At 38.8% G+C, this 26,502-nt stretch overlaps 1 protein-coding gene across 5 annotated transcripts in view; it reads left to right on the plus strand.

Annotated features, from left to right (window-relative positions):
- CADM2 (cell adhesion molecule 2) overlaps positions 1 to 26,502 on the plus strand; it is a 679,639-nt gene that overhangs the window by 544,190 nt on the left and 108,947 nt on the right. For all 5 annotated transcript variants that reach the window (XM_071809844.1, XM_065862763.2, XM_071809845.1 and 2 more), the window contains one exon: positions 3,403 to 3,573. In XM_071809844.1, coding sequence (XP_071665945.1) covers positions 3,403 to 3,573 — 171 coding nt within the window. The remainder of the gene's footprint in view (positions 1 to 3,402; positions 3,574 to 26,502) is intronic.

The raw sequence follows: 26,502 nt of genomic DNA on the forward strand, positions 1-26,502 counted from the left end.
ATTAAACATAATTAAAAAGAAAAATTTAAAGCACAACTAATACATGGCATGGCATAGATTCTGTTATCCAGAAAAGATGACAAGATTAATATACATATTCAAGATATGTAAAGATTGAAAGTCACTCTGATCAATGTCAATACTTTAGGAGAACCACTGATACAGTTGGCATGACAGCAAGGCAACGCATCTAAAAAGATGTTATTTTAAAAATTATATTTTAAAATCTCATGTATTAACTTCACCTTTGAGCTGACATGTAATTGAAGCCAAGCAAGCAATTAGGTGATTTGACTCTTTAACTAATTTTCTCTTGTCAACATTTCCTAAAACAAAGAAAAAAAAAAAAAAAAGGGGAAGGGACTGAGCACATTCATTTCAGTTTGGTCTTTTAGGTCTTCTGAAGAGCACATTGCCATTTCACAAAGGTTAGGAATAAAATAACCTAACCAGTTTGCAGTGGCATCAGCAGAAGTTACATTAGCTTTGTGCACTGTAAAAGGTGAAATGATAAATCTGAGAAACTAGATATGAAATTATATGCTAATGCAGCTGACATTAAAGGTTAGGAGTTCATCTGTCTAGCACCAGTAAATCCAATTGTGTTACAGTGTATTATACGTGGTGCAAAAGAATATAAACGATGCATTGAGTTCAGAGTTGCACCAAAGGGGAAAAAGCCATTCTAAAATTGTAGCTCCATTGCTATTACTCAAAAACAGAATCATCATCTGGTAAAGGAATACTGTTTGATAGAGTGTTAGTAATGAGAGAGACTGAATGTGAAACACTGAGTACCATAGCTTTTACTTTAGTTTTCCATCTCTCATATATGCACCAAATTAACAAAGTGATCTGCAATTTAGCATTCTGATGACACTTCTGGAAAATCATTAAAAGCAATAATATTGGGGAAGCTAAATACATAATCTTCATTTAAAATCAACAACATTTGTTACAAGGTATTTAGTAGAATCATAGAATAGCCTGGGTTGGAAGGGACCTTCAAAGGTCATCTAGTCCTCTGCCATGACCAGGAACACCTTCAACTAGATCAGTTTGTTCAGAGCCCCGTCCAGCCTCGCCTTGAAAGTTTCCAGAGATGGGGTGTCTGCTGCCTCTCTGGGCAACCTGTTCCAGTGTTTTACCACCCTCATTGTAAAAGAATTCTCCATCATGTCTAGCCTGAATCTCCTTTCCTTTGGTTTAAAACCATTATTCCTGTCCTGTCACAACAGGCCCTACTAAAGAGTCGCCATCTTATAGGAGCCCTTTAAGTACTGAAAGACCACAATAGGGTCTTCCCAAAGCCTTCTCTTCTCCAGGCTGAACAACCCCAACTCTCTCAGCCTGTCCTCATAGCAGAGCTGTTCCAGCCCTCTGATCATTTTTGTGGCCTCCTCTGCACCCTCTCCAACAGGTCCATGTCTTTCCTGTACCGAGGGCTCCAGAGCTGGATGCAGAGCTCCAGGCGGGGTCCTGTCAGAGCAGAATAGAGGGACAGAATCTCCTCCTTCTACCTGCTGGCCACGATTCTTTTGATGCAGCCCAAGATACGATTTGCTTTCTGGACTGCAAGTGCACATTGCTGGCTCATGTCCACTCTTTCATCCATCAGTACCCTCAAGCCGTTCTTGGCAGGGCTGCTCGCAATCCCTTCATCCCCCCAGCCTGTATTGATACAGGGGGTTGCCCTGACCCACGTGCAGGACTTTGCACTTGGCCTTGTTGAACCTCATGAGGTTCCCATGGGCCCACTTCTTGAGCTTGTCCAGATGCCTCTGAATGGCATCCCAGCCCTCAGGAATGTCAACTGCACCACTTGGCTTGGTGTCATCCAGAAATTTGCTGAGAGTGCACTCAGTCCCACTCTCTATGTCATTGGTGAAGATATTAAACAGTACTGGTCCTACTACAGACCCTTGAAGGACTCCACTTGTCACTGGCATCCATCTAGACATTGTGCCATTGACCACTGCTGTCTGGATATGGCCATGCAGCCAGTTCCTCATCCTTTGAACAGTGCACCCATCAAATCCATATCTCTTGAATTTAGAGAGAAGGGTGTTGTGAGGGACTGTGTCAAAGGCTTTACAGAACTCCTGATAGACAGCATCTCTCACCCTTCCTTTGTCCACTGATATAGTTACTCCTTCATAGGAAGCCACTAGGTTGATCAGACAGGACTTGATCTTGGTGAAGCCATTTAAGATTTGCTTTCGAAAATTGATATTTCATGGAAATGTTATTTAGGTCATCTTCTCTAATGGGATTTAGTATAATTTATAAAAATGAAACCTTTCACTTTTTTTTTTTTTTTTAAGGCACAGAGGACACGTAATCTCAATATAATTTAATATATATGTTTATGAATGTATTTATGTCTTTTAAACCTTTCATTGTAATAAATTGATATAACAAGCTTACTATTTTACTGAAATAAATTAAAATCAGTACTATAGGTATTTTGGAACCAAGTAAAATCATGGTAAAGTATGTGTAAGATCTCATGTTGCAGTTAATACATTAAAACATTAAAAAAAAAAAAAAAAGCTTAGTCTTTCGGATCTTCAGTTCTGATTTAAAATTTGTGTCCTACAACAAAACTTTCTGAATTTGAACCTTAACTTTGAGCTGAGTTGAATACTTCTTAAGCATGGCTGTAGGCTTCCTTCACTCCAGGATCTGGGCTGAAAATTTTCAAAGAGTTTTTTAACTGCATCTGCACAAAATAAGTATGCCAATTTAGCATGATATAAAGTACTGAGTCTCTCTGAAGTAATTTCATTTCTAGTCTTCTTGGAACTTGTCTGTAGATTAGAGTAAATACTATTACATGCTCTATTTACAGTTGTTCAATGTCATTGATATCTATTGCATAATTCTAGCCAAACAATAGAATAAGCAATGAAGAAAGTAAGCACAAGATTAATGAGATTACATGTATGTAACTCTTAGTTCATGTGGCTCCAGTAATATCCATGCATCACTATGAAAGATTATAAGCATGGATTTAGAAAGTTTAGTAATTAATGACACTCTGACTACTTAAGGAAAGTGAGGGTGCGACAGACCACATTTTTCTAATGAACTGCAGAGAAAGTTGACATCAAATTTGGACCTAAACATATAAGAGAGAATGGTGAGAAGAATTTCATTAGAGTGTAGTGTCATGTTACCAATTTTGAAATTTTCTTTCTCAATATGTATCTCCTGCCCCAACAATTGGAGCAAATTGAGGAATTACTACAGTCTACTTACTTTTGCTTTAAATAGATTAATACAGCTATGAAAGATGTGGGTTTTTTTCAATGAGTGTGATAGATAATTTAGCCGTCTAATACTTGACTACTTTTCCTAAAGATACTGGACAGAAAATTGTTTGTTTATTTTTTCTTTCAGATGTTAAATATTTAAAAGAAGAAGATGCAAATCGTAAAACATTCACAGTCAGCAGCACACTGGATTTCCTAGCAGATCGCAATGATGATGGTGCAGTTGTAAGTTGCAGAGTAGATCACGAGTCCCTAAACTCTACACCTCAGATAGCAATGCAGGTTCTAGAAATACACTGTAAGTAATACAATGTGTATTACATTATATATACTTGCTTGTCTAGTTTTGTTTTGTTTCATAGTTTCTATTGTGGGAAATTATAGGTATCTCTGGTATTGTGCAGATAGATAACATCTTTCTTTCAGCCAGATTCTCTAGTTTGTATTTGATCAGTTGTTTGGGGTTTTTTTTGTTTTATTTTTACAAGGAAAACTCTAAAAAGTTTAATGACAGCATTACCAGTGAAAACACTGTGGGACTGGGTTCCTGGTTTGCTTTGAGAAATAGTAGAGAGGTAATGTATTTGGTTTTTTTGTTTATCATTGTAGCAATGGGAAAGAGTTCTTAAAAATCAAGATCGTAGTGATTCACAATTTTTCTTGAAAGTTTCTAGAAACTTGAAACAAGGGTATAAAGAGGCAAAATTTGCAGCAGACTGCCTCAATATCTTTGAATCCTGCTAATGAAACTCTGTTAATAACACAAGTCCAGAAGGAAAAACACTTTAAATTTTATTTTTTGGATTTATCTATACAGCATGTTACCAAGATAATCCAAACTTCAGTTGTCCTCTATCTTTATACATTCTGTTATTTTTTCAAATAGGTTTTCTGGAAACTTGATCTTTTCTGCAATGCGTTATTTCAAAGCTGAAGAAACCTGCCGAAGTATCTCTGTGCCCTACTCTGAAATCATGTTGTCTTATGAGTCTTTTTTTTTTTTCTCTTACAAACCGTGAGACACTCAGGAGAATGCCATTTCACCATCCAATGATGTTTTCATTTTCACTTGCATTATACCCACCATTCTTCAGGGTCCAGCTATTTGATTTCCAGCTAGCAAAAAGAGGCATCTGGAACATATTGTCAGACCAAATGAAGGAGAGAGACCTTTCATGCTTCTGTTTCTGGCTAGGTGTAATTAAAGAACCTGCTCCAGATTCTATTATAAAGCAGACAAGCCTGTCTGTAAAGCAGACTAGTTCTGGAGATACTATGTCAAGGACTGCTGACACAAATAACTTGTTTCTAAAGGGGGATATTTCAAGACAGCCAAGTGATCAGGCCTAGTCAGCATGGGTTTATGAAAGGAAGGTCCTGCTTCACCAACATGATCTCCTTGTAGGACAATGTGACCCACTTAGGGGATGAGGGAAAGGCTGTGAATGTTGTGTACCTAGAGTTTAGTAAAGTCTTTGACATTGTCTCCCACAGCATTCTCCTGGAGAAGCTGGCAGCTCATGGCCTGGGTGGATGTACTCTTCAGTGGGTAAAGAACTGGCTGGATGGCTGGGCCCAAAGAGTTGTGGGGAATGGAACGAAAGTCAGTTGGTGGCCGGTCACCAGTGATGTTTCCCAGGGGTCAGTATTGGCCCCAGTTCTGTTTAATCTCTTTATCAATGATTCGGGTGATGGGATTGAGTGCACCCTCAGTAAGTTTGCAGATGACACCAAGCTGGGTGGGAATGTTGATCTGCTGGAGGGTAGGAAGGCTCTACAGAGGGATCCGGACTGACTGGATTGATGGACTAAGACCAGTTGTGTGATGTTCAATTGCTGGGTCCTGCACTTGGGTCATAACAACCCCAGGCAACGCTACAGGCTCGGGGGAAGAGTGGCTGGAAAGCTGCCTTGCAGAAAAGGACCTGAGAGTTCTGGTCAACAGACAGCTGAATATGAGCCAAAAGTGTGCCCAGGTGACCAAGAAGGCCAAAGCATCCTGACTTGTATCAAGAATAGTGTGGCCAGCAGGACTAGACAGTTGATCATTGGTGAGGCCCCACCTTGAATCCTGTGTTCAGTTTTGTGCCCCTCATCAATGACATTGAAGTACTAGAGAGAATGCAGAGGGGGACAATGAAGCTGGTGAGGGACCTGAAGGACAAGTCTTATGAGGAGAGGTTGAGGGAACTGGGGCTGTTTATCCTGGAGATAAGGATACTGAGGGGAGACTTTATCACTGTCTACAACTAGCTGAAATGAGATTGTAGCTTGGAGGGTGTTGGTCTCTTCTCTCAAGCAGGAGGTGAGAGGATGAGAGAAAATGGCCTCAAGTTGCACCAGCAAAGGTTCAGATTGGATATTAGGAAAAAATTATTCTATGGAAAGGGTTGTCAGACAGGGAAGTGATGGAGTCACCATCACTGGAGGTGTTTAGGAGACGTATAGATGAGGTTCTTAGGGATGTTGTTTAGTGCTAGAGTTAGATTAATGCTTGGACTCAATGATCTTAAGGATCCCTTTCCCCAAGATAATTGCATGATTGCATAAGCATTTAAGTCCAGGTATCTGGACTAGAGACATGGATTTTTAACAGGTTTATTTCCCCGAATTTTAAATTCCACAACTCTCAGCCACTGAGCTGGCCCATGTCTTCACTTCCAAATTGCTTACTTTTCCTTCCGTGTCCTCCTCAAGATGTTAGAACTACAGGAGATGAACCAAACTAAATGGAACAGTGCATACAGAAACAGGACAGCTACACAAGGTTTAAGCTGAGTTACAGTGGCTGCAACATAATGTGATTCTGGCTAAAGGCAGGTTTGTGGTTTGTGTGAGCATCAGAAGATCATAAGGCAAGGAAGACTTTCTGTGGCCTCTCATACATAAAGCTTCTTGAATATGTGTTGTTTCCTTCCCATTTGCACACTAGGTAGCGAGTCATAACCTTGCTAAGTAACAGCAGGGTGCATCTTCCTCTAGGCCTGTTGCTTCATGTTTTGAACAAGACCCTTCTCTCTCTTCTGGGAGTTCGCTGAAGTTCTCTAACAAAAACAAACCAAACAGTGTTTATAATTACTAATGTACTTTATGTTGCTGCACTTCCCACCCCCCAAGACTGACACCTTATCAAAAGCCACAATGCACAAGTAATTATTCTCTATCGTGGCTGCTTGCTCCATTAATTTTCCACCAATCAATTTAATACTCTCCATCACTAATATGGAGACATTGTACATGGAAAGATAAGTAAAAGATGTGCCAACAGAAGCTCAAGTTTAGAAGAGAGGGTGGAAATACCATTTAAAACCACGGAGAAATTAATATTTATTACTGGTGACAAGGAGACTAAGAACAGGGTATTATTGTCCTTTTCCTTACAACCTACATCTCCATAGTCAACATACTCAGAAATCTTACACTGGGCAAGTTTCTAAAGGAAACTTTATAAAAAGAGAAGGAGATTCAGGGAACTAATGATGTGGTTCAGCAAAGAGCCTTGAAGGAAAAAGAGGAGAAGGATCATGTACCAGACCAATCTTGAAGACTCTGAATGGAGTATATTGCACTGGAACTGAGGCCCTTGATTTTATTCTTCTGGTATTGCTCTCCATCATTGTGGGTATGACTGCAGTCAGTGGAAGCTGTTGGCTTTCTTCCATCAATCCATAAGACTTCAAATGTGTAACAGACATCCTATTTGTATCAATGAGAGGCATGCTCACAGGACCTAATGTGAGTTGACCCAATATATCCTCAGTGCCAGCTGACAGCAGTTCAAAAATAGTGCTGACAAAACAGATGGATTATGGGACCCCATGAGAAAAGTCGGGACAATTTGTTAATCTGACATCCTGTAGGCTCCAAAATCATGACCAAATGGTGTATCATTTCTCCACAGGGCACTTGTTCTGAATGTCCCAGGGGTTTTGCAGATAAACAGATAAGCAAGTACCTTAAAATGGTCAAACAGAACAGAACAGATGAATATCAGCTTGGGAGAGAACAGATGCACAATGATTGGGTATCACCCACTAGAATTGCACTCTGGTTTTAAAACACCTTCCCAAATCTGAAGAATTTTATCTGTGGTACATGCTCCTTATGAATTATCATTACAGGTTAGAAAAAAATTAATTAAAAAAAAATTGTCTAGCCATTTATGTCCTGTGTAATTATGCTTGAATGTAATAAAGTCTTCATTTGTCCAAGCAACTAGCTCATGACTATGGACAGAACGTTTGTGGCTTCCTCAAAACAAAAACAAAAACAAAAACAAAAACAAAAACAAAAAGCAAACAAAAGGAAACTAACAGAACAGTAGGGATTACAGTATTGTGTTTGCATCCAGTGGTTGATAGACAAAAAGGAAAGCAATGCAATGGCTGGAATTACAGATCTTTATTTATACCTAGTGAAAGACTGATTAAAATTAAATCTGTCCAAGGTGAAGACACTATGTGAAACAGATATTTGTAAAGAGTCCATGGAGAGATGTAGATATAGGTGTTTATGAGTCCACACATCTGCTTTTATTATAAGCTTTAATAGCAAGTAAACTTAACAAATGAAAGCCAGTAATTCCATTAGTGACAATGATATATACTTTATTCCCTCCTCTTCCCCATACACAAATCTTTGCTCTTATTAGTGAGACAGAGAAATCAAATCAGCTTTCCACTGTAGTACTACCATACATGAAATTAGGCTGAGGACCAAACTTTTATGATAAAAAGTGTTTACTTTCTTTTAATATATATATATATATTTATGTGTATGTAAGAGATATCATGTCCAAGTCCTTCTGCTATACATTTTTTTTTTTTTAATGATTAGGTCCAGAAGTAGAGATTACCTATATTATTTATAGCTTGACCAAAAGATGGTTATCTTGAAATAGACCATGATCAGTCCTTGTTTCCACAGGGCTTTCCAGACTAATTTTGCAGGCTTCAAACATTAAAATAATTGGGATGCTGTTGGGGTAAGCACACTGTATGCCACTGTAGACTGTGGTATAATTATCTCCCACAATCTTTTGAGCTTTATTTGTCACTAATTGATGTTATGCTCACTTGTGCTTGATCCTGTTCATCTGTATGTCATGCTCTGCAGAGCAGCCCAGTTGCCCAAGTCTTTCTGTTGTGCTGAAAGGCTTGGCCGTCATTTAGTTTCTGCTTGACCAGCAGAGGTTTGTGGCAGCATGACACTGCTTGCTGAGTTTATTTTTCCTTTGACCCTTACTGTCAACAGTAAACCTAAAATAGGCTTGTATCCCCTGTGGCTTTGCTCTGAAGTTTGCTTGTCAGCCTAGCTGCCACTTATTATTAGGAAGTGCTTCTTGTAAGTGATAAATACAAATCTCAAAGGGATATTTCATTTTATTGTTTACTTCTGCGTTCAAACAAAACTGAGGATGCATTCTTTGGTTTTGCATAGAAGAATCACAGGTGCAGAACTCAATTTTGAAAGCTTCTCAGTACGATATTTATGAGTTTGTGTAGTGTAAGTCCTCATGCACGCTCCTCAAAAGACATTCTGATGGCAAATGCAATTTCTGGTCGACACCTGAGAAGTGAGTGAATTCTGTTCATCCCTCCTCAATGTCTCAGACACATGTTGTTTCCCAGAAGCAGCACATTCACTTTCCTCCATGTCCTATCTGAGCAGAAGCCAGCCAACACATTGCTTCCCACTGAACAGAGTGCCATAAAGTTACCCAGTCGTAATTACCTTACCTTAGTGAAGATTCTCTGACTACAGTAAATTATCCAGCAGACCTCAGTAAAAATTAATTGTGTAGGTCTGCCCCAGAGGCTACTTTTGAAGCTTTAAAGTAAAATCATATCATTTGAACTTCAAAAGTAATCATCGTGATTCTAAAATGGCAGCTGTGATGTGATCTGTGCTAAAGGACTCGGTGTGATTTTGTTCAAAAGCTGACCACACTCCCAAATGACAGCACTAATAAGCTAAATATGTGTTATGTAAAGAAGCATCTAAAGAGGCAATTTTGAGTAAATTCTAGATTGGCAGACACAGATGTGCAGTGAATTGTCAGTCTGACAAGTCTATAGCCATCAGCTCACTTGCTTTTACAATGTTTGTGTAAAAGGCTGTTTCTTCATTTGTGGGTTGTTATTAGATTCTTTTACAATGAACATCCAAACTTGAATTTAAAATTAGGCAGCTATTCCAAGAGATTGTTGGCTATTGTCCAGGAAATAAACTTATTGATTTTGAATTAAGTAAACAAAATTCCTTGAGTGCAGCAGACTACAGATAAGCAAATCAGCAAAGCACTTGTGTAGCCGTGTAGAAAATAGTGTGTGTCTGTGTGTGTGTGTCTAATAACAGTGTACTACTGTGATTTCTGATGTGTAAACAAATGAAGGCCACCCTGACAACAGCATGGGGTTAGAATTTCTACTGGTGTAAAGCAGAGTAATTTTGTGAAAGAGCTACATTACCTGATGCTCACTAAGAGAGTTTAGCCCAATATTTTTACTTGACTGGTTTCAAGTTTTTGTTGGAACACAGTTTCTACAATTATGGATTCTGAACAAAAATAAGTTAAAATACTTGAAATATGATATACAAGGGGGGTGTGTGAATATGTGAAAATACAAGATGTGAAATATATATAATACACATTCATACAGTACTGTGTGAAATAAGGCATCACAAAAAAGGGCAAGAAAAGGGTCGTGCATGTTGCCTTTTAGACCCTTTGTCTATAGATAATGTCTAAACCATAGTGGCACATCAAACAGTATTTTGAGGAAAAAAAAAAATCTTCCTTAAACCTTAATGTTCAATTATAAAAGATTAGTTACACTTTACATGTCATAGAGAGCTGTTCAGGGTGACTATCTCAACTATGGACATGCTGGTTTTTTTGTAGCTCAGAAGGGGCAGATGTGTGTCCATGAAGAAGCATATAGAATTGCACACCTCTTAGCTAGGATAAAGTATGAAAAGATAGGGACAGATTTCCTTGTTGCCTCCCTATGGTCCTTCTGTACTGTAAATGGGTAAAATATGTGTCACACCTTCATTTTCTTTTGACTGTGTGGCTGAGGCAGATGATTTCTCTTTCTGAGGCCATTCAGCTAAGACATAAGATTTGAATTTTCTTTTAGTGTACTGCTTTCTTTTTAATTACTTCAGGGTTTTGTTTTGTTTTGTTTTTTTGCTTGAGGTATGCCTCACAGAATTACCCAGGAGTTAAGCAGTACCCATGCTTTAGGGACAAAGGCACATTTCTCATTTTAGGAAGTAGTTTGTACTGTCTAGGCAGAGAACATGTTGTTCTGAAGTGAAGAAAATATGAAAGTTAAAAGAGAATTCCTTTTTTTTTTTTTTTTTTTGGTTTCTGATCACTCAACAGCCCCATTGGTCATTCAGATTTGCTTATGACCATCTCTTCATTAGGCTGTGTGACATCCTTAAAGACACACTGGCTAAAGTAAAATCTGGGAATATTTGGCATGATCACGCACTGTCTTAATCTTTGTATGCACAGTCTGGCAAGAGATCCAAATGTCAGGAAATGGTTTACTAACTACGATAATGAGGTGCCACAGCCTTCCAATTTTTCATTTATTTTTTGACAGGACCCCAAAATATTGAGCCAGCTCAAGTAAATGCAGATAGACTGTATGTTGAATCAGGAGGGAAAACAACTGAGTGTTTGTAAGAATGGAAATTTGTTTTGGCTTTGCCATAAGATAAAGTGTTTATCTAACTATGTCTTTAGTCAAGCACACAATTCTCCTATAATTTCTGATACAGTGAAAAGAGTTGGATTTTCCAAGGGCATAAATCTCAAGGGCTGTAAAAGAACTTCCTCAAGATTTGCACATCCAGGGCTTTGCAGTTCTCTATTCCAAATTAGCATGATTTGCTCTCTTGCTATAACCATTTTCTCTTACAACAATTTGAGTGTTTGGAACTGTGACACTTCAGAGTCCTCTGGAACTCGTGGAAGGTGGCCAATATCTCAAGCTTGAGCCATCTTTTAGAGTAACATGATGACACAGATGCAGCAGCACATTCTCTGGCACAGCCCATCCTATTACATCCTGTACAGAAGAAAAGGCATGAAAGATTTCCCCTTGAGGAAAGAGAATTGTTTTGTTCCAAATGGATATACTCCTAATGATTTTGTTGGCTTTAATGCTTTATTCTTCAGGGTTCTTAGACTCAGCTCTGTAAATGAGACACATTTTGGCTATGTGTTTGGTTTTTCTTTAAGGAAACAGTCTGATGTCATTGTACAGCTACCTAGATCCAACCTTTTGGAAGTCGCTAAGTCATTAGCAGACTGTCATCTCTTATCAGTCTTTCTGCTACACATACCTGACGAAACCAGATGTGAATAACAGGTCACAAGAGGGAAACGCAGAACAATTTTTTTGAGTGATTTGACAGGACTCTGGGTGCTGTATGTAAGAACAATCTTTTTGCTTCTGGGTTTTACTCCAGCACGGGCCTGTTCCAGGGATCTTTTATACATACGCTCTTTATCCTTAATAATGCAGTATACTTCCCATCCTGAGTTAACGGAGGGTAGTAGCTGGTTAGTACAAGAGATCACCCAGCATCTTAATCACCTGAGCTTGGCTGTAGCAATACTTTTTTTCAAAATGTACTTCATCTCTACAGAATAGGCCTGGACCTCGAGTTCTTAGATCTCACCTTTTCAAGTGGGTTTCTCTATCTGACCTTTATTTTGAAATTAGATGGTCTTACTGATTAAAGCCATGTTTTCCTTCTACTTATAGAGCAAGAGGGCTATGTTTTCTCTGTGATGTGCAGACAGGACCTGGCTCTCTCACAAAACCTGCCTCTCTGATAACAGACAATCTCTGTAAACCTGAGCAAGCAGTGATTTCCATACTTCAGCAAAAATCTGCCAACCATTTAAATCCTTTAGAAGTTTATGAGAACAAGCTAGGTGTTTTCTTAAATGACTACCTCAGTCTGATGAAGAGGTACTGTCTCTGGTGACTGATGCTCTCATGCAACTATCTGAGTGGTGTTCTTGCTTTTTGCTTTCAATGAGGATGCTCTGCTGGACTGCTGTGACCTTGAGAATGAGACGATTTCAAGATCTTTCAGTTGTCTCCTTGTTAGACAAGTTTACGCTTTGTAGACACTCAGGTTTCCACCCCAAGACTCGTCTGTGTTGAGATATTCTTCTGGTGTTTTCTCCAAACAGGATTATTTTATCCCTGAGTCAGAGTGTGAATATTATTATGGACAATATATCTCAATATTATTTGAGTACTTCAGTGATCAGCTTTCCATTCTGCCTCCCTTAAAGGAGGGATATTTCCACATTTAGCAATGTAAGATGCAGTTGAAATCAGTAGTTATAAGAATGCAAATTAAAAGATTCAGCCGTCAGTACATGTAGACCTCTTCATATTGAATGAAAAGTAAATAAGTTATTGTTTTTAATTGTTTAGCTCAAAAATTATGTAAATATTCTGTTAATAAGTAAAATTATCTTGTTTAGGCTTTTCATATTAGCAAATGCTTAAGACAAATGAAACATCAAGGATAGCTACTGTAAACAGTAAAGAATGATATCTGAATATGAAAGTTCTGTGCCACACAATTTGCATGTTTAAATGAGATCAATTAGGTTAATGACGGATGAAAATAAGAAATCCATTATTTAAATGTAAAATAATTCAAAAACTTGTGGGTCCATTTACTGTCAAACTTTCATCTTTCAAAGGGGATATCTAGTTCAAAGGGTTAATGTACAATTCTGACCTTTCCCATCTGGAGTCTTATGTTCAAATATGGTTTACAAGTGAAATACAATTTAATATAATTTATTTCTCTGTAAAATCTTTTGTAGGCAAATCCACAGAGTGGCTTGTCTATTCTGCTTAGAAACTTTAAAATATGGTGTGAACAGGTTATTCCATTTGCTTGTTGTGTGCTTAAGAGAGGGCTCAATAAGGTTTCAAAGGAAGTTTGGGAGGGAACATTTAATAATACTAAAAGTAGGATGTTCAGGAAATAAACATAAAATGAATATGATTTAATTTCAAAGGAGTAAGACTTTAGGCATAGGAAAAAGACAACCTGTGGTAAAATGACTGATAAGACAGAGGACATGGATATGCTAGGAAATGGAGCACAGTGAGGTCATCCCTGAACCTGTTCCAAATATATGTTTGAACCACATAGTGTTCAGCCATGTGGAGATGCTAGCTTTGATCAGTGTGGTGACATTTCTGAATTAACAAGCACTAGTCGGCTAACAACTGTTTTGTCTCTGGAGAGAAGGCTGGGGATAGAACCTTGCAGAGCTCACTGTAGGCTTTTGTGGTCACATAGTTAATTTGGTCATGACTGGGCACTGGCCATGGTCATCAGTAGAAATCCCCACAGAGAGTCAATCAAGTCACCAGAGGATATACTTAGGTGGACATAATAAAGAGAACAAGATAGTCCATCTACCTGAACACATCAGAAAACTAGTGTCATTGTGTAAATAAAGCAGTGCAGCTGATTCCTGTAATGATAGACCTTTCTTTGTGTAAGGAGATAGGTTCCAGAAATAATGTTCTGTTGCAGACAGACAAGCAGGAGTATCGCCAAGACTGACTGAATTTTGAAGCTCCTAATCCAAGTAGCAATCAGCTAGTGTAAAAGTGATTAAAAAATAATTTCTCTGCATTATATTTGATAAGAGAGATAAGACCACGAGACACAGCAGCAGCAGCTACGGTAAGTTACATGCCTGAACACGATAATGTTGTGGACTGGGGTGGACAGTGGGGCTCCTGAAGCCAGAGAAACCGGAGAAAGAGTTTGCTGTGGCATTCACTCTGGCAAGTGGCATCTCTCGCAAGAGAGGCTGATGAGGCTTGGGCATTGCAAGGAGCAACTGCGGAAGATTTAAATGGTCCTCAGCAGCACAGGTGATGAGGACTGCTGGGAACAGGATGGGCAAAGAAGGTCCATGTCAGATTGCGCAGGTGTGGCATGCAGGCAGTGCGATGCATGCTACTCATAGGTCCACAGCCCAGGGTAGTGCTCCAGGTCTCTGACATAATGGTGAGCACTCACCTCAGAGTTAAAAACAGTGCTCCTGCAGGGAAAGCCACTGAAATGTCTCATGGTTCCACCCAGACAGAACCAGTGAGAAAAGAGACTTCTGTAGAGGTGGTAGGTTGCAATGAGTGCCCAGACCCCACTCCGGGAGAAAAGCTAAGTACCTGCACAAGGTGTGCACGGGCTGATAATCTGATACATCAGGTAGCTGAGTTACCAGAAACAGTTAAAAGGCTGCACAGTATTAGAGGAGCTAAGATGGAAATAAGTGGTTTCAAAACTGCTCCTGTAGCAGACACCACTGAAAATGTAGCAGACACCAATGAGAATGAGGCACCTTGGACCCTGGTGACCTGCAAAAAAGGGCTTCACCTCAGTCTCCATACTCCAGCATCACAACCAAAAACAGATATGAAGCTTTAACAGCTATAGACACCAATGAGCAAGGTCTGCAAGGAGAAACTGTATCAGCAGCACACAGTGGATACCCTAAAAAGAAACAAAGGGTGCTTGTAGTGGGTGACTCTGTTAAATGGCACTGAAGCGCCCACCTGCTGTCTTGACAGGGAGTCACGAGAGGTATGCTCCCTCTGGGAGCTACGATCTGAGATGTTACTGAGAGGGTTCCATAAGTTGTCAAGAGCACAGACTACTATCCACTGCTGCTCTTTCACATGGGCACAAATGACACTGAAACATGGAACCTAGGGGTGAAAGTGAAAAATGTTGGTGCTCAAGTAATTTTTTCCTCCATTCTACCGGTTGGAAGAAAGTAGGCACAATGCACAATGCACAATGCACATCAACTCCTGGCTTTGAGGCTGGTGCCGTTGTGAGGGTTTTGGCTTTTATGACAATGGGACATTCTTTTATGAATATAACCTGTTAGGGAGGGATGGAATCTATTTGTCTAAAAAAGGCAAGGGAATTTTTGGCAGTAGACTGGCTAGCTTGATAAAGTGGGATTTAAACTGAAGAGCTTGGGGGAGGGGTCCAAATTGGCGATGCTCATGCCATCACATCCAACTGGGGAATAAGCCAGACCAACCACAACAGTGACAAATATTCCTTAGCTGCCTCCCAAGATGAGAACCAGAAGGCCAACTACTTCAAGGGTATGTACGGCTCTGGTGGATCCTTTTGCACTCCTCATGGGAAACCCACAATCTCAGTTACTCCTCTGAAGTGTCTGTACATCAACACACATAGTAGGGGAAATAAGCAGGAAGAATGAGAGATCCACATGTGGTTGCTGGGACATGATCTCATTGCTGTGACAGAGACATGGTGAGACAGCTCAAATGACTGGGAAGTTGTCGTGGAAGGCTATGCACTTTTTAGGAAAGACAAAGCAGCACGGTGAGGTGGAGGAGTTGCACTTTATGTGAAAGAGCAACTTGAATGTATCGAGCTCTGCTTAGGAGAGAGATGAAAAATGAGTTGAATCCTTATGGGTAAAAATTAAGGGATAAGGGGGACACTGCTGTAGCTGTTTATTACAGTCCACCTGAACAGGAAGAAGAAATCGATGAGGCTTTCTACAGACAGCTGGAAGTAGCCTCACAATCACTTGCCCTGGTTCTCATGGGGGACTTCAATCACCCTGACATCTGCTGAGTAGGCAACACAGCTAAGCATGCAGCATCCAGGAGGTTCTTATACATCATTGATGACAACTTCTTGACACTGGTGGTGGAGGAACCAAAAAGGAAAGGTGTGCTGCTGGACCTCATCCTAACAAACCAAGAAGAACTGGATGGAGATGTGAAGGTTGGGGACAGCTTTGGCTGCAGTGACCATGCGATGGTGAAGTTTAGGATCCTGTGTGGAGGAAGCAGGAAAATAAGTAGGATTACAACCTTTGACTTCAGCAGGGTGAACTTTGGCCTCTTCAAGGTCTTATTTGAAAGAATCCTGTGGATTAGGGCTCTAGAAGGTAGGGGGGGTCCAAGAGAGCTGGCTAATATTAAAAAATCACTTAATCTAAGCTCAAGACCATTGCACCCATATGAGCAAGAAATCAAGTAAGGAGACTAGGAGGCCTGCATGAATAAGTATCATCTCCTGTCAAAACTCAGGTGGAAGAAGGATGTTTGTGTAACTAACCACTTGGGAGGAATACAAGAAGGCTTTTAGAGTATGCAGGGATGCAGAGAGGAAGGCCAAGCTCCACTTGGAGTTAAATCTGACCAGGGATGTCAAGGGGAACCAGAAGGGCTTCTTCAAGTACATCAGCAGCAAAAGGAAGATGAAGGAAAATGTAGGTCCACTGCTGAATGAGGTGGGTGCCCTGGTGATGGAGGAGACAGAGAATGCAGTTACTGAATGCCTTCTTCTGTCTTTACTGCTAAGACCAATCCTTAGGAATCCCAAATTCTGAAGGTAAGAGAGAAAGTCTGGAGGAAAGAAAGACTTCCCCTTTGAGAAGGATCAGGTTAGAGTTCGTTTAGGCAAACTGGTCATCCACAAAGCCATAGGCCCTGATGGGATGCACCCAGGAGTGTGGAGAGAGCTGGCAGATGTTATTGCTAAGCTGCTCTCCATCATCTTTGAAGGGTCGTGGAGAACAGGAGAGGTGCCTGAGGACTGGAAGAAAACCAGTGTCACTCCAGTCTTCAGAAAAGGCAAGAGGAACGACTTAGGAAACTACAGGCCAGTCAGCCTCACCTCCATCCCCAGAAAGGTGATGGAACAACTCATTCTGGATGTCATCTCCAAGCATGTGGAGTAAAAGAAGGTTATTAGGAGTAGTCGACATGGATTCACCAAGGGGAAATCATGTTTCACCAACCTGATAGCCTTCTATGATGGCATGACTGGCTGGGTAGACATGGGGAGAGCAGTGGATGTTGTCTACCTTGACTTCAGCAAGGCTTTTGGCACTGTGTCCCACAAAATCCTCATAGGTAAGCTCAGGAAGTGTGGGTTGGATGAGTGGACAGTGAGATGGATTGAGAATAGCTGGATGTCAGAGCTCAGAGGGTTATGATCAATGATACAGAGTTCAACCTGTTCATCAATGAGCTGGAAGAATATATTGAGTGCACCTCAGAATGTTTGCTGATGATACCAAACTGGGAGGAAGGGTTGACACACCGGAAGGCTGTGCTGCCATTTAGTGAGACCTGGACAGGTTGAAGGACTGGGCAGAGAAGAACCTGATGAAATTCAACAATGCAGGGTCCTGCACCTGGTGAGGAACAACTCCAGGAACCAGTACAGATTAAAGGCAGACCTGCTGGAAAGCAGCACTGCAGAGAAGGACTTGGGAGTACTGGTGGTCAACAGGTTGACCATGAGTCAGCAATGTGCCCTTGTGGCCAAGAAGGGTCTGGAACATCTTTCTTATGAGGAGAGACTGAGAAGGTTGGGTGTTTTCAGCCTGGAGGAGAGAAGGGGATCTTATCAAATGCTTATAAATATCTCAAGGGTGGGTATCAAGAAGATGGGACCAGACTACTTTCAGTGGTGCCCAACAGCAACAATAGGGTGAGGGTCAATGGGCACAGACTGAAATGTAAGAGGTTCCATCTGAATATGAGGAAAAAGTGCTTTGCTTTGAGGGTGCTGGAACAGGCTACCCAGGGAGAATGTGGAGTCTCCTTCTCTGAAGACATTCAAAACCCGCCTGGACACATTCCTGTGCGATCTGCTCTAGTGAACCTGCTTTAGCAGGTGGGATGGAGTAGATGATGTCCAGAGGTCCCTTCCAACCCCAACCATTCTGTGATTTCGTGATACATGGATATAATGTGAATAGATTAGATTAACATTTTTAGAGATATGTAGTGGAAGGTTGATTTACAGAAGAACTAGAAAGCAAGTTTTAAAATACATTTGTCAGAACTACTTAAGATTAGGTGGCACTAACAGGACAATAAAGACTGTGTGGCTGAATGACAGTCCAGTGTCTGAAAAGTTTGACATCAGGTCCCAATTGGAGCAAGAATTTTTCAAGTATGTGACTAAGATCTATTAAGCTCCATGTTGCCTTCAAAAATATGCTTCAAATGTCTTTTTCATTTTTTCCTAGTATAGATTTGGTGTTCTTTCAAATGAAATTATCTTGGAAGAAGACTGAAAATTACAGAATATGTATAGCTCACACCTCAGGTTACAACTCTGGTCACCTTCAGCCAGTGAACCTAATGACAGAAGGATAGAGCTTCCCTATAGAACAGTTTTGGGGGATGTTTATTTCTAAAACTAAAGACTGGAAAACGGGTGAGATATTTTGTAGGAAAACATATATAGAAATTGTTAGTAAGACCTCCCAAGGAATAGAGGTTTACCCTTGATGAGGGTGTTGTATATATTTATAAGAAACAAGTAAAAATTTCATGTCCCTGTACTATTGCTTAGATATTTTTATATAGATTAAACTTTTATAGTGCGCAATATGTGATAAGAATGTCAGAGAAGGTCTTGAAGGGGTATTTTGGTCTGCCAAGCTTATAGAACTCTTATTTACTCCTTCTGCAGTTTTGGATGTGTGGCAATTCTGAAGCCATATTCACAGAATCGCAGAATCACAGAATGTTAGAGATTGGAAGGGACCTCAAAAGATCATCTAGTCCAATCACCCTGCCAGAGCAGGAACACTTAGGTGAGGCTACACAGGAATGTGTCCAGGAGGGTTTTTGAGATAATTTGAGTCAGACATAACAGAAAACTGAAGGTCTTAAGCAAAAGAAACTGAGGATGTGTAAGATGAAGTTACATTGAAAGGTCACATGCTGACTCAGAGTTAGGTATTTCTTGATAATATGTGATTTAGGCAGAAAGGTGTTTTTTCTCTTGCTTTTTTTTCAATACTCCTCTCAGGTGACATGGCAAAAATTAGATAAAATATAAATAAGTTGGAAAGAGCACAGTGTACGACAATGGAGATGTTAAATGGAATAGAGATGTTTATGTATCTACAGAGACTGGCAAAATTGAGATTGTTTTGTCCGAAAAAGTAGTAGGGCAGAAATATTTAAACCAGAGGAAGGCTGTATAATGAAGCTTCATCACTTACTTCCACCAAAGAAAACAGAATTGAGTTGCCAAAGAAAATATTATTTCTACCATACCATTCATGTATATATGGGACCTAATGGTTAACTAAGACACCAGTGACCCATTCTGCAAAAGCATGTGAAGAAGAATAGCTTTATTTACACAAGCAGTGCTACTGGAGCTTTCTATTACATCTTCATTAAGTGGCACACATCTCAAACTGTGGTGACAGTGTCACTCTGTCTACCAGTTAATTCAGCTGGGTCTACCAATATCTCTAAAGCTATGCTCACATTTATGTCTCACAGTCTTAAGACCAAGCACAAAGTAGGTAAGAATGATCAACACAGACATTGCGTGACAAAGGAAGGGTAAGGTTTTAACTCATTTTAAGTGGAGTAGAGAGGAACTGTGGAGCTTCGGTAGCGTACCTCCATCTTCTCTTTCACCTTCCCAAAACCCCAAGCCACACATTATGTACTATCACATTTTAATTATTTTTTTTCTTTTCAGCAATTGTGGTGAAGGAGTCTGGTATGATTGACAGGTGTGATGGTGAAACAGGCACTATGATTATTTTTTTAAAAAAGACCAGATAATCAGTGTTAACAGAATTAGTAACTTAAAGGGCTTCCTGCAAGGTTGGTGCTTGAATTCAGACACTCATGAATTATGAGCATCAGGAGGGAGTATGTCATTGATCAATCTTTATTTTCCCCCACATTGGCATTTGTCTTGTTGTTTTGCTTCCAGGAGTGTTTTTATGCTGTTCTGGTACAAACTATTATTACTTTGTTCTTCAACAAACATAATTTTAAACTAAATTAAAAGAGATGAGATAGAGGATGACATAATAATCATCAAAGAATCTCAGAAGACAAGGGGACCATATGCTGTTTTTTGTCCTGCTTGATTATAAAGTAGCTTTTAAATGAATGTAAAAAGAAGATATAGGAATACCCATGTAGATATGGTACCAAGTATTTACTTGTATCAAAGCTAAATATTTTAAAATATTATAAAGCTTAATTTTACAGTATCGTTGAATATATTTATTGAAATTAAATACCATTGCCATGACACAATCATTTGATCTAGATTGTCTCACCCACAAATACTAATAATAAAATAATTTGTCAGATACATAATACTGAGGTTTTTATTTCGTGTGTTTAAAAAGTGAGTAATTAGTTATATTCTGAAGCAGATCATCAAACTTACTGTATTTCTCAGGCTTATTTGATGAAGTTTACCAATACAGACTTACTTTGCAATTGCTTATTCAAAGCAACAGGGTACAAGCAGAAGCCATGCTATTTGTCATTTACAAAAGAAGCCCAGTTTGGGGGAATGTTGATTCACAGCTATAGAATGCATGCAGCTGGTAAGAGTAAAAGCTATTAAAAATGGTGAGCACTTTCACAGAGCTGATTAGAGTACTCCTCTCTCTTTCTTCAGGTCTCGTTTGAGATATCCAATTTGTTGTTTATTCTTGTACATACTAGATTGGTTTGTCCTTGGAATTTACTTTAAAGAACTTTTTTTTCTAAGCTTAATTACCATACTTTTTTTAAGAAATAGGTATGAAATTCTGTAGGAATATAGAAATTCTGAGGAGTTTTGTAATTGCTTTCCATATAGGAAACTTATGATTTTCTCAAGACTTCTGGAAAAAAAAAAAAAAACACCACAAACCTTAAACTGTCCTATGCTTACTCCAGTGCTAATTAATCTAGAAAGTAGATACATCATCATTTTCAGAGGTATCTGCTTATTTTATCTGTGCATCTGGAAGTGATGGAAAGGTTCCAAGGAAACAAGAGAAAAAGCATGATGAAAAATATAGAAGGCTGTGGCATAAATAGATTTCACAAACATGCTTTTTGAAAAATCAGACAAAACCAGGTAGAAAATAAATGAATTAGTCTCTCAGGAAATAATTTAAAAATCTTATCATCTGGCAGTCATTTATTACCAGGTGGCAATAATATTTTATTATCAGACTGTTAGATTTTTATAACATTTTTTAAAATGATAGCACCAGAAATGTTGCTGTTAGCTTCCACAATAAAATATCAGAGAAATTTATGGAAGCTTTTCAATATTCAGAAGGTTTATGGTCATAAAATATAACTACGAAGTAGACGTGCTGTTGGTAGCTCATAATTTAGCTAAACCTGTAAGAGCAAAAGTGTGTTGTAATGAATAAATCAGACTAATTTGAACTCTGGTACAAAGCGGAGAGGGTGGTTAGTGTGCAAAAAATTAAACATCAAGATAAGTAAATTAATTCTAAGTGGCAGAGTAGACTTGAGTATTGCAGATCCAGGTGGGAGATGCTGATGCACACAGGCACGTGAATGTGTAAGAACTTAGAGTAATTTGGGAACACTCAGTGGGCAACAGCAGGAACCAGAGGGGCTAATACATTTATAGAACTTTGGGGGACAAAGGAAAATCTGCGAGTTTTCCTGGGCAGTGGCAATTGCTGGCTATGCAGACAGCTTGAAACGATGACCCTCAGTGAGAGATATCTACCTGTTTATCTGGGGAAGATTAACATTGTGATCCCTTGCTCTTGAGAATCTTGTAGAAATGATGCAGCAGGTTATGGCAATGGAAGAGTGCAGTAAGCCTCATCAACCAACCAAAACAGGATTTCATATATTGCAACAAGGCACAACCTTCTTGCTCAGAAGATGACAATCCTTCTGTTATTCCAAGAAATCCCAACAAAATGTCCTGTAGAGAAGGAGAGAGACTTCATTCCAGTGCTTCTGCCAAATCATCTGGCAGCCATGACGTGGATGTTGTACCTTAGGCAGGGTCTATGTATTTTGTCCGGTGGGCTGCCTGGAGCTCGAGTGAGTGTTTTCCAAACTGATAAGTAGTTAATAAGACACGTTCCTTTTCTTGTGAGGGTTCCTTGTCTGTGAATGTAAAACCTGGCAGTCATGGGAAGCTCCCTGATCACAGTGGGAAACATCACCCTGGCACACAAGCATAGCTCTCTTCCTTATTGGATTCAATGGTGTATTTCATATTACTAGATCCGATGCAGAATTACATTGTTAAAAAAAGTCTTTTCTTTCTAGTAGTACTTTTAAGGTTTTCTAAATCTTTGTGCATAGAAGAAAACTTCTAGTCACAAAAGGTAATTACAAACATCTAGTCATCATCCTAAAAGATTAAATAAGAAGCCCGTACCGATGTTTTTACAAGGAGGGATTTGAATAACACTTGTAGCGTAACCTGATGTATTATGAACACTTGCTTCCTTTGGCAAACCCAGCAAATGTTTTATTCACCCCTGCCTTTACTGGTGTCTTTCCTATTAGTGTTAGCATAATTTACACTCAAACAGTAGGTCCAACAAGGATCACAGACTTCATTACAATGAACTCAGCTTCTTACTGGAGGTGGGGAGATGTTCATAACATGAACTAAAGAGAGAGAATCACCTTCAAAGAAAACATACATCAGAATCAAAGTATTCCAGAGGAGTCCTAGGGTCAAACGATGTTAATGAGCTCTTTTCCATTATTTAGAACATGATGAGAGACAGGATTGTATTTGCCCTGATTTTGAAGTAGGCACCTGACAGTTTGGTTGGATGGAAACTTCTCAGATGAGAGGGTGTTGTTTTGGAGGTTTAATAATATTTACTGTCATATTGTAAAGCGGTGTACATTTTTATTCACAACAGGCAAACATTTGAGCAGCTGTGTCTACTTTTCTACTATTTGCACTAATTATAGCTCTTTTGGTTCTAGTTCAAAGTTGGAAGACTAAGCAGGACATTCTGAAAAATAAAAAAACGCAGAATCCCTCATGTTTTCAGAAAAAGAGGTTTAGACGGTATATATCACACTGATGTGTACCATACATAGAGGAAAGAACCTCACCGACGGATTTTTCTTTTTGAATCCCAGAGATTCGTAAACTAAGGAATTAAAGAGATTAATCTTTCACTATATGCCTTCTATACATTGAAGCTTATTGTCACCAAATGTGACAATTTTTCTGTGCCAGATCTTTTAATATCCTACAGACTAGAAAACATACATTCTACGATGATTTGACAACAGTGGAAACCAACAGAAATCTGATTTCTTCTTGCGACTGTCATCCATTTCCTTAGAATGATGTGAACTAGCCTTTGTAAAACTGTAAGTCGAGACTAATCGTTACTTAAACAGCAAATAACTTGGCTTATATGTATTAATGGACTGCTTTGCTTATGACAAAAACATGGTACCCAGGTACAAAGAGAACATCCAAACATTTTGCACCAGCTCAAAGGCCATTGAAAACATTTCAGTAATTTTTATGTGTAAAGCCCAAGAATGGATGTATCAAAGACATTCAATGCTAAGTATTGACAGAACTTTCAATTAAACATCCTAGGAAATGTATAGGGAATATTAAATTTTTATGTTTGTTTTTTTTTTTTTTTTCTTTTTATAAATGTCCTAATCTGGCTTTAGAAACCTTTTTTAAATGTAGGTAAGATGGATAGTATATTCCATGTTATGTTGTCACTGAAAGTAAATAGGGACAATTTGCACAGTACTGAGTTACTTGTGGAATTCTAATTCATAACGTGGAATGGGTTAAGGATTTTCTATAATAATATCTGTTGGTTTTAGTAGTCAGAAAATCCTGATTTATCCAAACTAGGACATAGGTAGGAAAAAAACCTCTTTCAGATTTAAAGTGAAATTTTATTTCAAACCTAAGTGGGAGATCTTAAAATACCCGGTAGACTTCTGCTATTGTGTGGAAGGTCAGCACATAAGTCCTTACACTCTTGAATCAGACCAAACCCTTAATCCCCAGATTCCAAGGGTCTGATTGTTCTAATCACTTCATTACTGTCAAATATCTGGATCTGATCTACTTAGTGCGAATACTTCAATACTCAGAAAAGGAACCTCTTTTACTCATAAATCACTTTATGGGCTCTAGTAACCTGTCTGAAGAACTAGTCTTGGTGGGCTGATTACTACTTCTCATAAAAAACCAAATTACCTGTAAGTAAGGAAGCATAGAAATGTCTTCCTAAGACTTGGGGGTTTAGCTGGCCTCTAGAATGTAGAATGCTGTATTACAGTACCATTTTTCAGGGATTAATGACATTATTTCTGTAAGTGAAAAGAAAGAGGTGTTCTTGTTCCATTCTGCTTCCTGAAATTTTAGCCAGATTGAAAGATATTTGGGGTGCTGAGTTTAAATTTCATAGTAAGTTTTTGCAGTTATTTTTTTAAAAATATCTATAATTCAGCAGAGAACTTGAAAATTATGAGCCCTGACTTGGATCTCTACATCTGATGTAATATTCCTTTCTAAGATTCTGCAGGGGAGAACCAATAAGATTTTTCTGTTAATTCTCCTTTCACTGGAAGCCCAATGAAGGCTATGATTTGAGCAACATAGAGATTTACTTTAAACAAATTGTGCAGAGAAATCTAGTGGCAACTAGTGTTTATTTTACAGTTAAATGTGTATACATATATATCAGTTATCTGCAGTAAAGACTGATGCATGCATCTTTGAATAGGTGCATTTCCACCACTGTTTGAAATCGCTAATCTTTCTACTCTTGAATAGTATACTTCTGCCAATAGTAATTTTTTAAAAGTCTCAACTTAATGTATGTACTCCACCCACCCAAATATCTGCCCAAGAAAAGAGGTAATCTTATTTTCTGTTTCTAGGATTGTAGTTACAGTAACTGAAGATGATTACATTAAGGAGAGATTATTTGACAAAATAACATGGTGCTGTTGTAACATCATCATCATTTTATCCTTTTATCTCGCTTTTTTTTTCCCCATAATTCTGGTTATACCCACACACCTTTTGCTGATTAATGTTATAGGATACATAGGGGTCATACTTTGATTTAATTACTCAACCAGAAGCTTGGACTTCCATGGAAAGGTATCCACAAAAGCTCTGGTAATCCAGCATGCTATGGAGTTAAGGGGTGGAGGACTTCTGAACTTACACAGGAAAAAAAGGCCAAGTTACTTTTTTAAGATCTTGCCACTGAGAAGAAGATAACAGTGATTAATTTCCTTATTCTGTTGGTGACCTGCTTTATGATCTTAAGCTAATTTGTTACTTTTATTAATTCAGTTTCTGCTTTTACACTGTGTATGTTAAGGGTTTACATATACAGTTTAACATAACTTATCATATGGGAATCTTACAGCAGATTCCATATGATTACTTTATATGAGGAAATTTATGTGAAGAAATTTATATGAAGAAATGTAATGCTGCATGTAACCTTATAAGGGCTGGGAGATAACATAAATACATAATGAAATCCTTCTTACTTCATGCAATGTAAAAACAGTAAGTTAATTTGGAAAAAAAAAATAATAATAAAAAGCAAAAAAAAAAAAAAAAAAACCCAAACCTTTTAGCATCGAGGATCTGATTAACAGCGACGGTCTGGTGAGTGATAAGGACCATGTTTATTTTGAAATAGTTTCAGAGAGATTAAATCAATCAGTAAAGCAGTTCCACAAGGTATTAATGTTGCCATTAGTTATTGCTAAGAGTACAACAAAAATCATGTGCTGAAGTGTTTAATTACTTCTTATATCAGATAACATTCATTACCAGTGTCAACTAAAATCAATTTTCCACACGCATTCACTGATTTTGTGTGTTGCTGAATAAAGATGATATTGCCTGATCAAAAATAGATAAATCATCCCAACGCTTTGAAATGGCTTCCCTGGTCTTGTGCAAAGAGATGTACCCAAATCCTAGAAAGCTGGATGAAACAGAATCACTCAGTGGAACATTTGCCTTTGCTGAAACTGGAAAGGATATATGAAAAAAACAACCAAAACAAATCGTGCCATAGGTTTTTTCTGTAATCACTGCTAAGTTGTTATTTCCAGCAAAAAGACGGATTCCTGGCACATGATGGGTAAAGGTGTCTTACTATGTGCCTAAAGACATGTTTGAATCTCAGTTCAGATTGCTGCTACCTCCAATCAATTGCAGCTCATAAATACCTCACTACTCCAGCTGAAGAGTGTAGGGCCAAACATTTTTCATGCTCTTGAAGATGCATGGAAATACATAAGTCACTGGGTATTGAAACCATTGTGTTTTCCTGTGTTAC

Source organism: Patagioenas fasciata, chromosome 1 (genome assembly GCF_037038585.1).
Source record: "Patagioenas fasciata isolate bPatFas1 chromosome 1, bPatFas1.hap1, whole genome shotgun sequence".
In the NCBI taxonomy this organism is placed as follows: Eukaryota; Metazoa; Chordata; class Aves; order Columbiformes; family Columbidae; genus Patagioenas; species Patagioenas fasciata.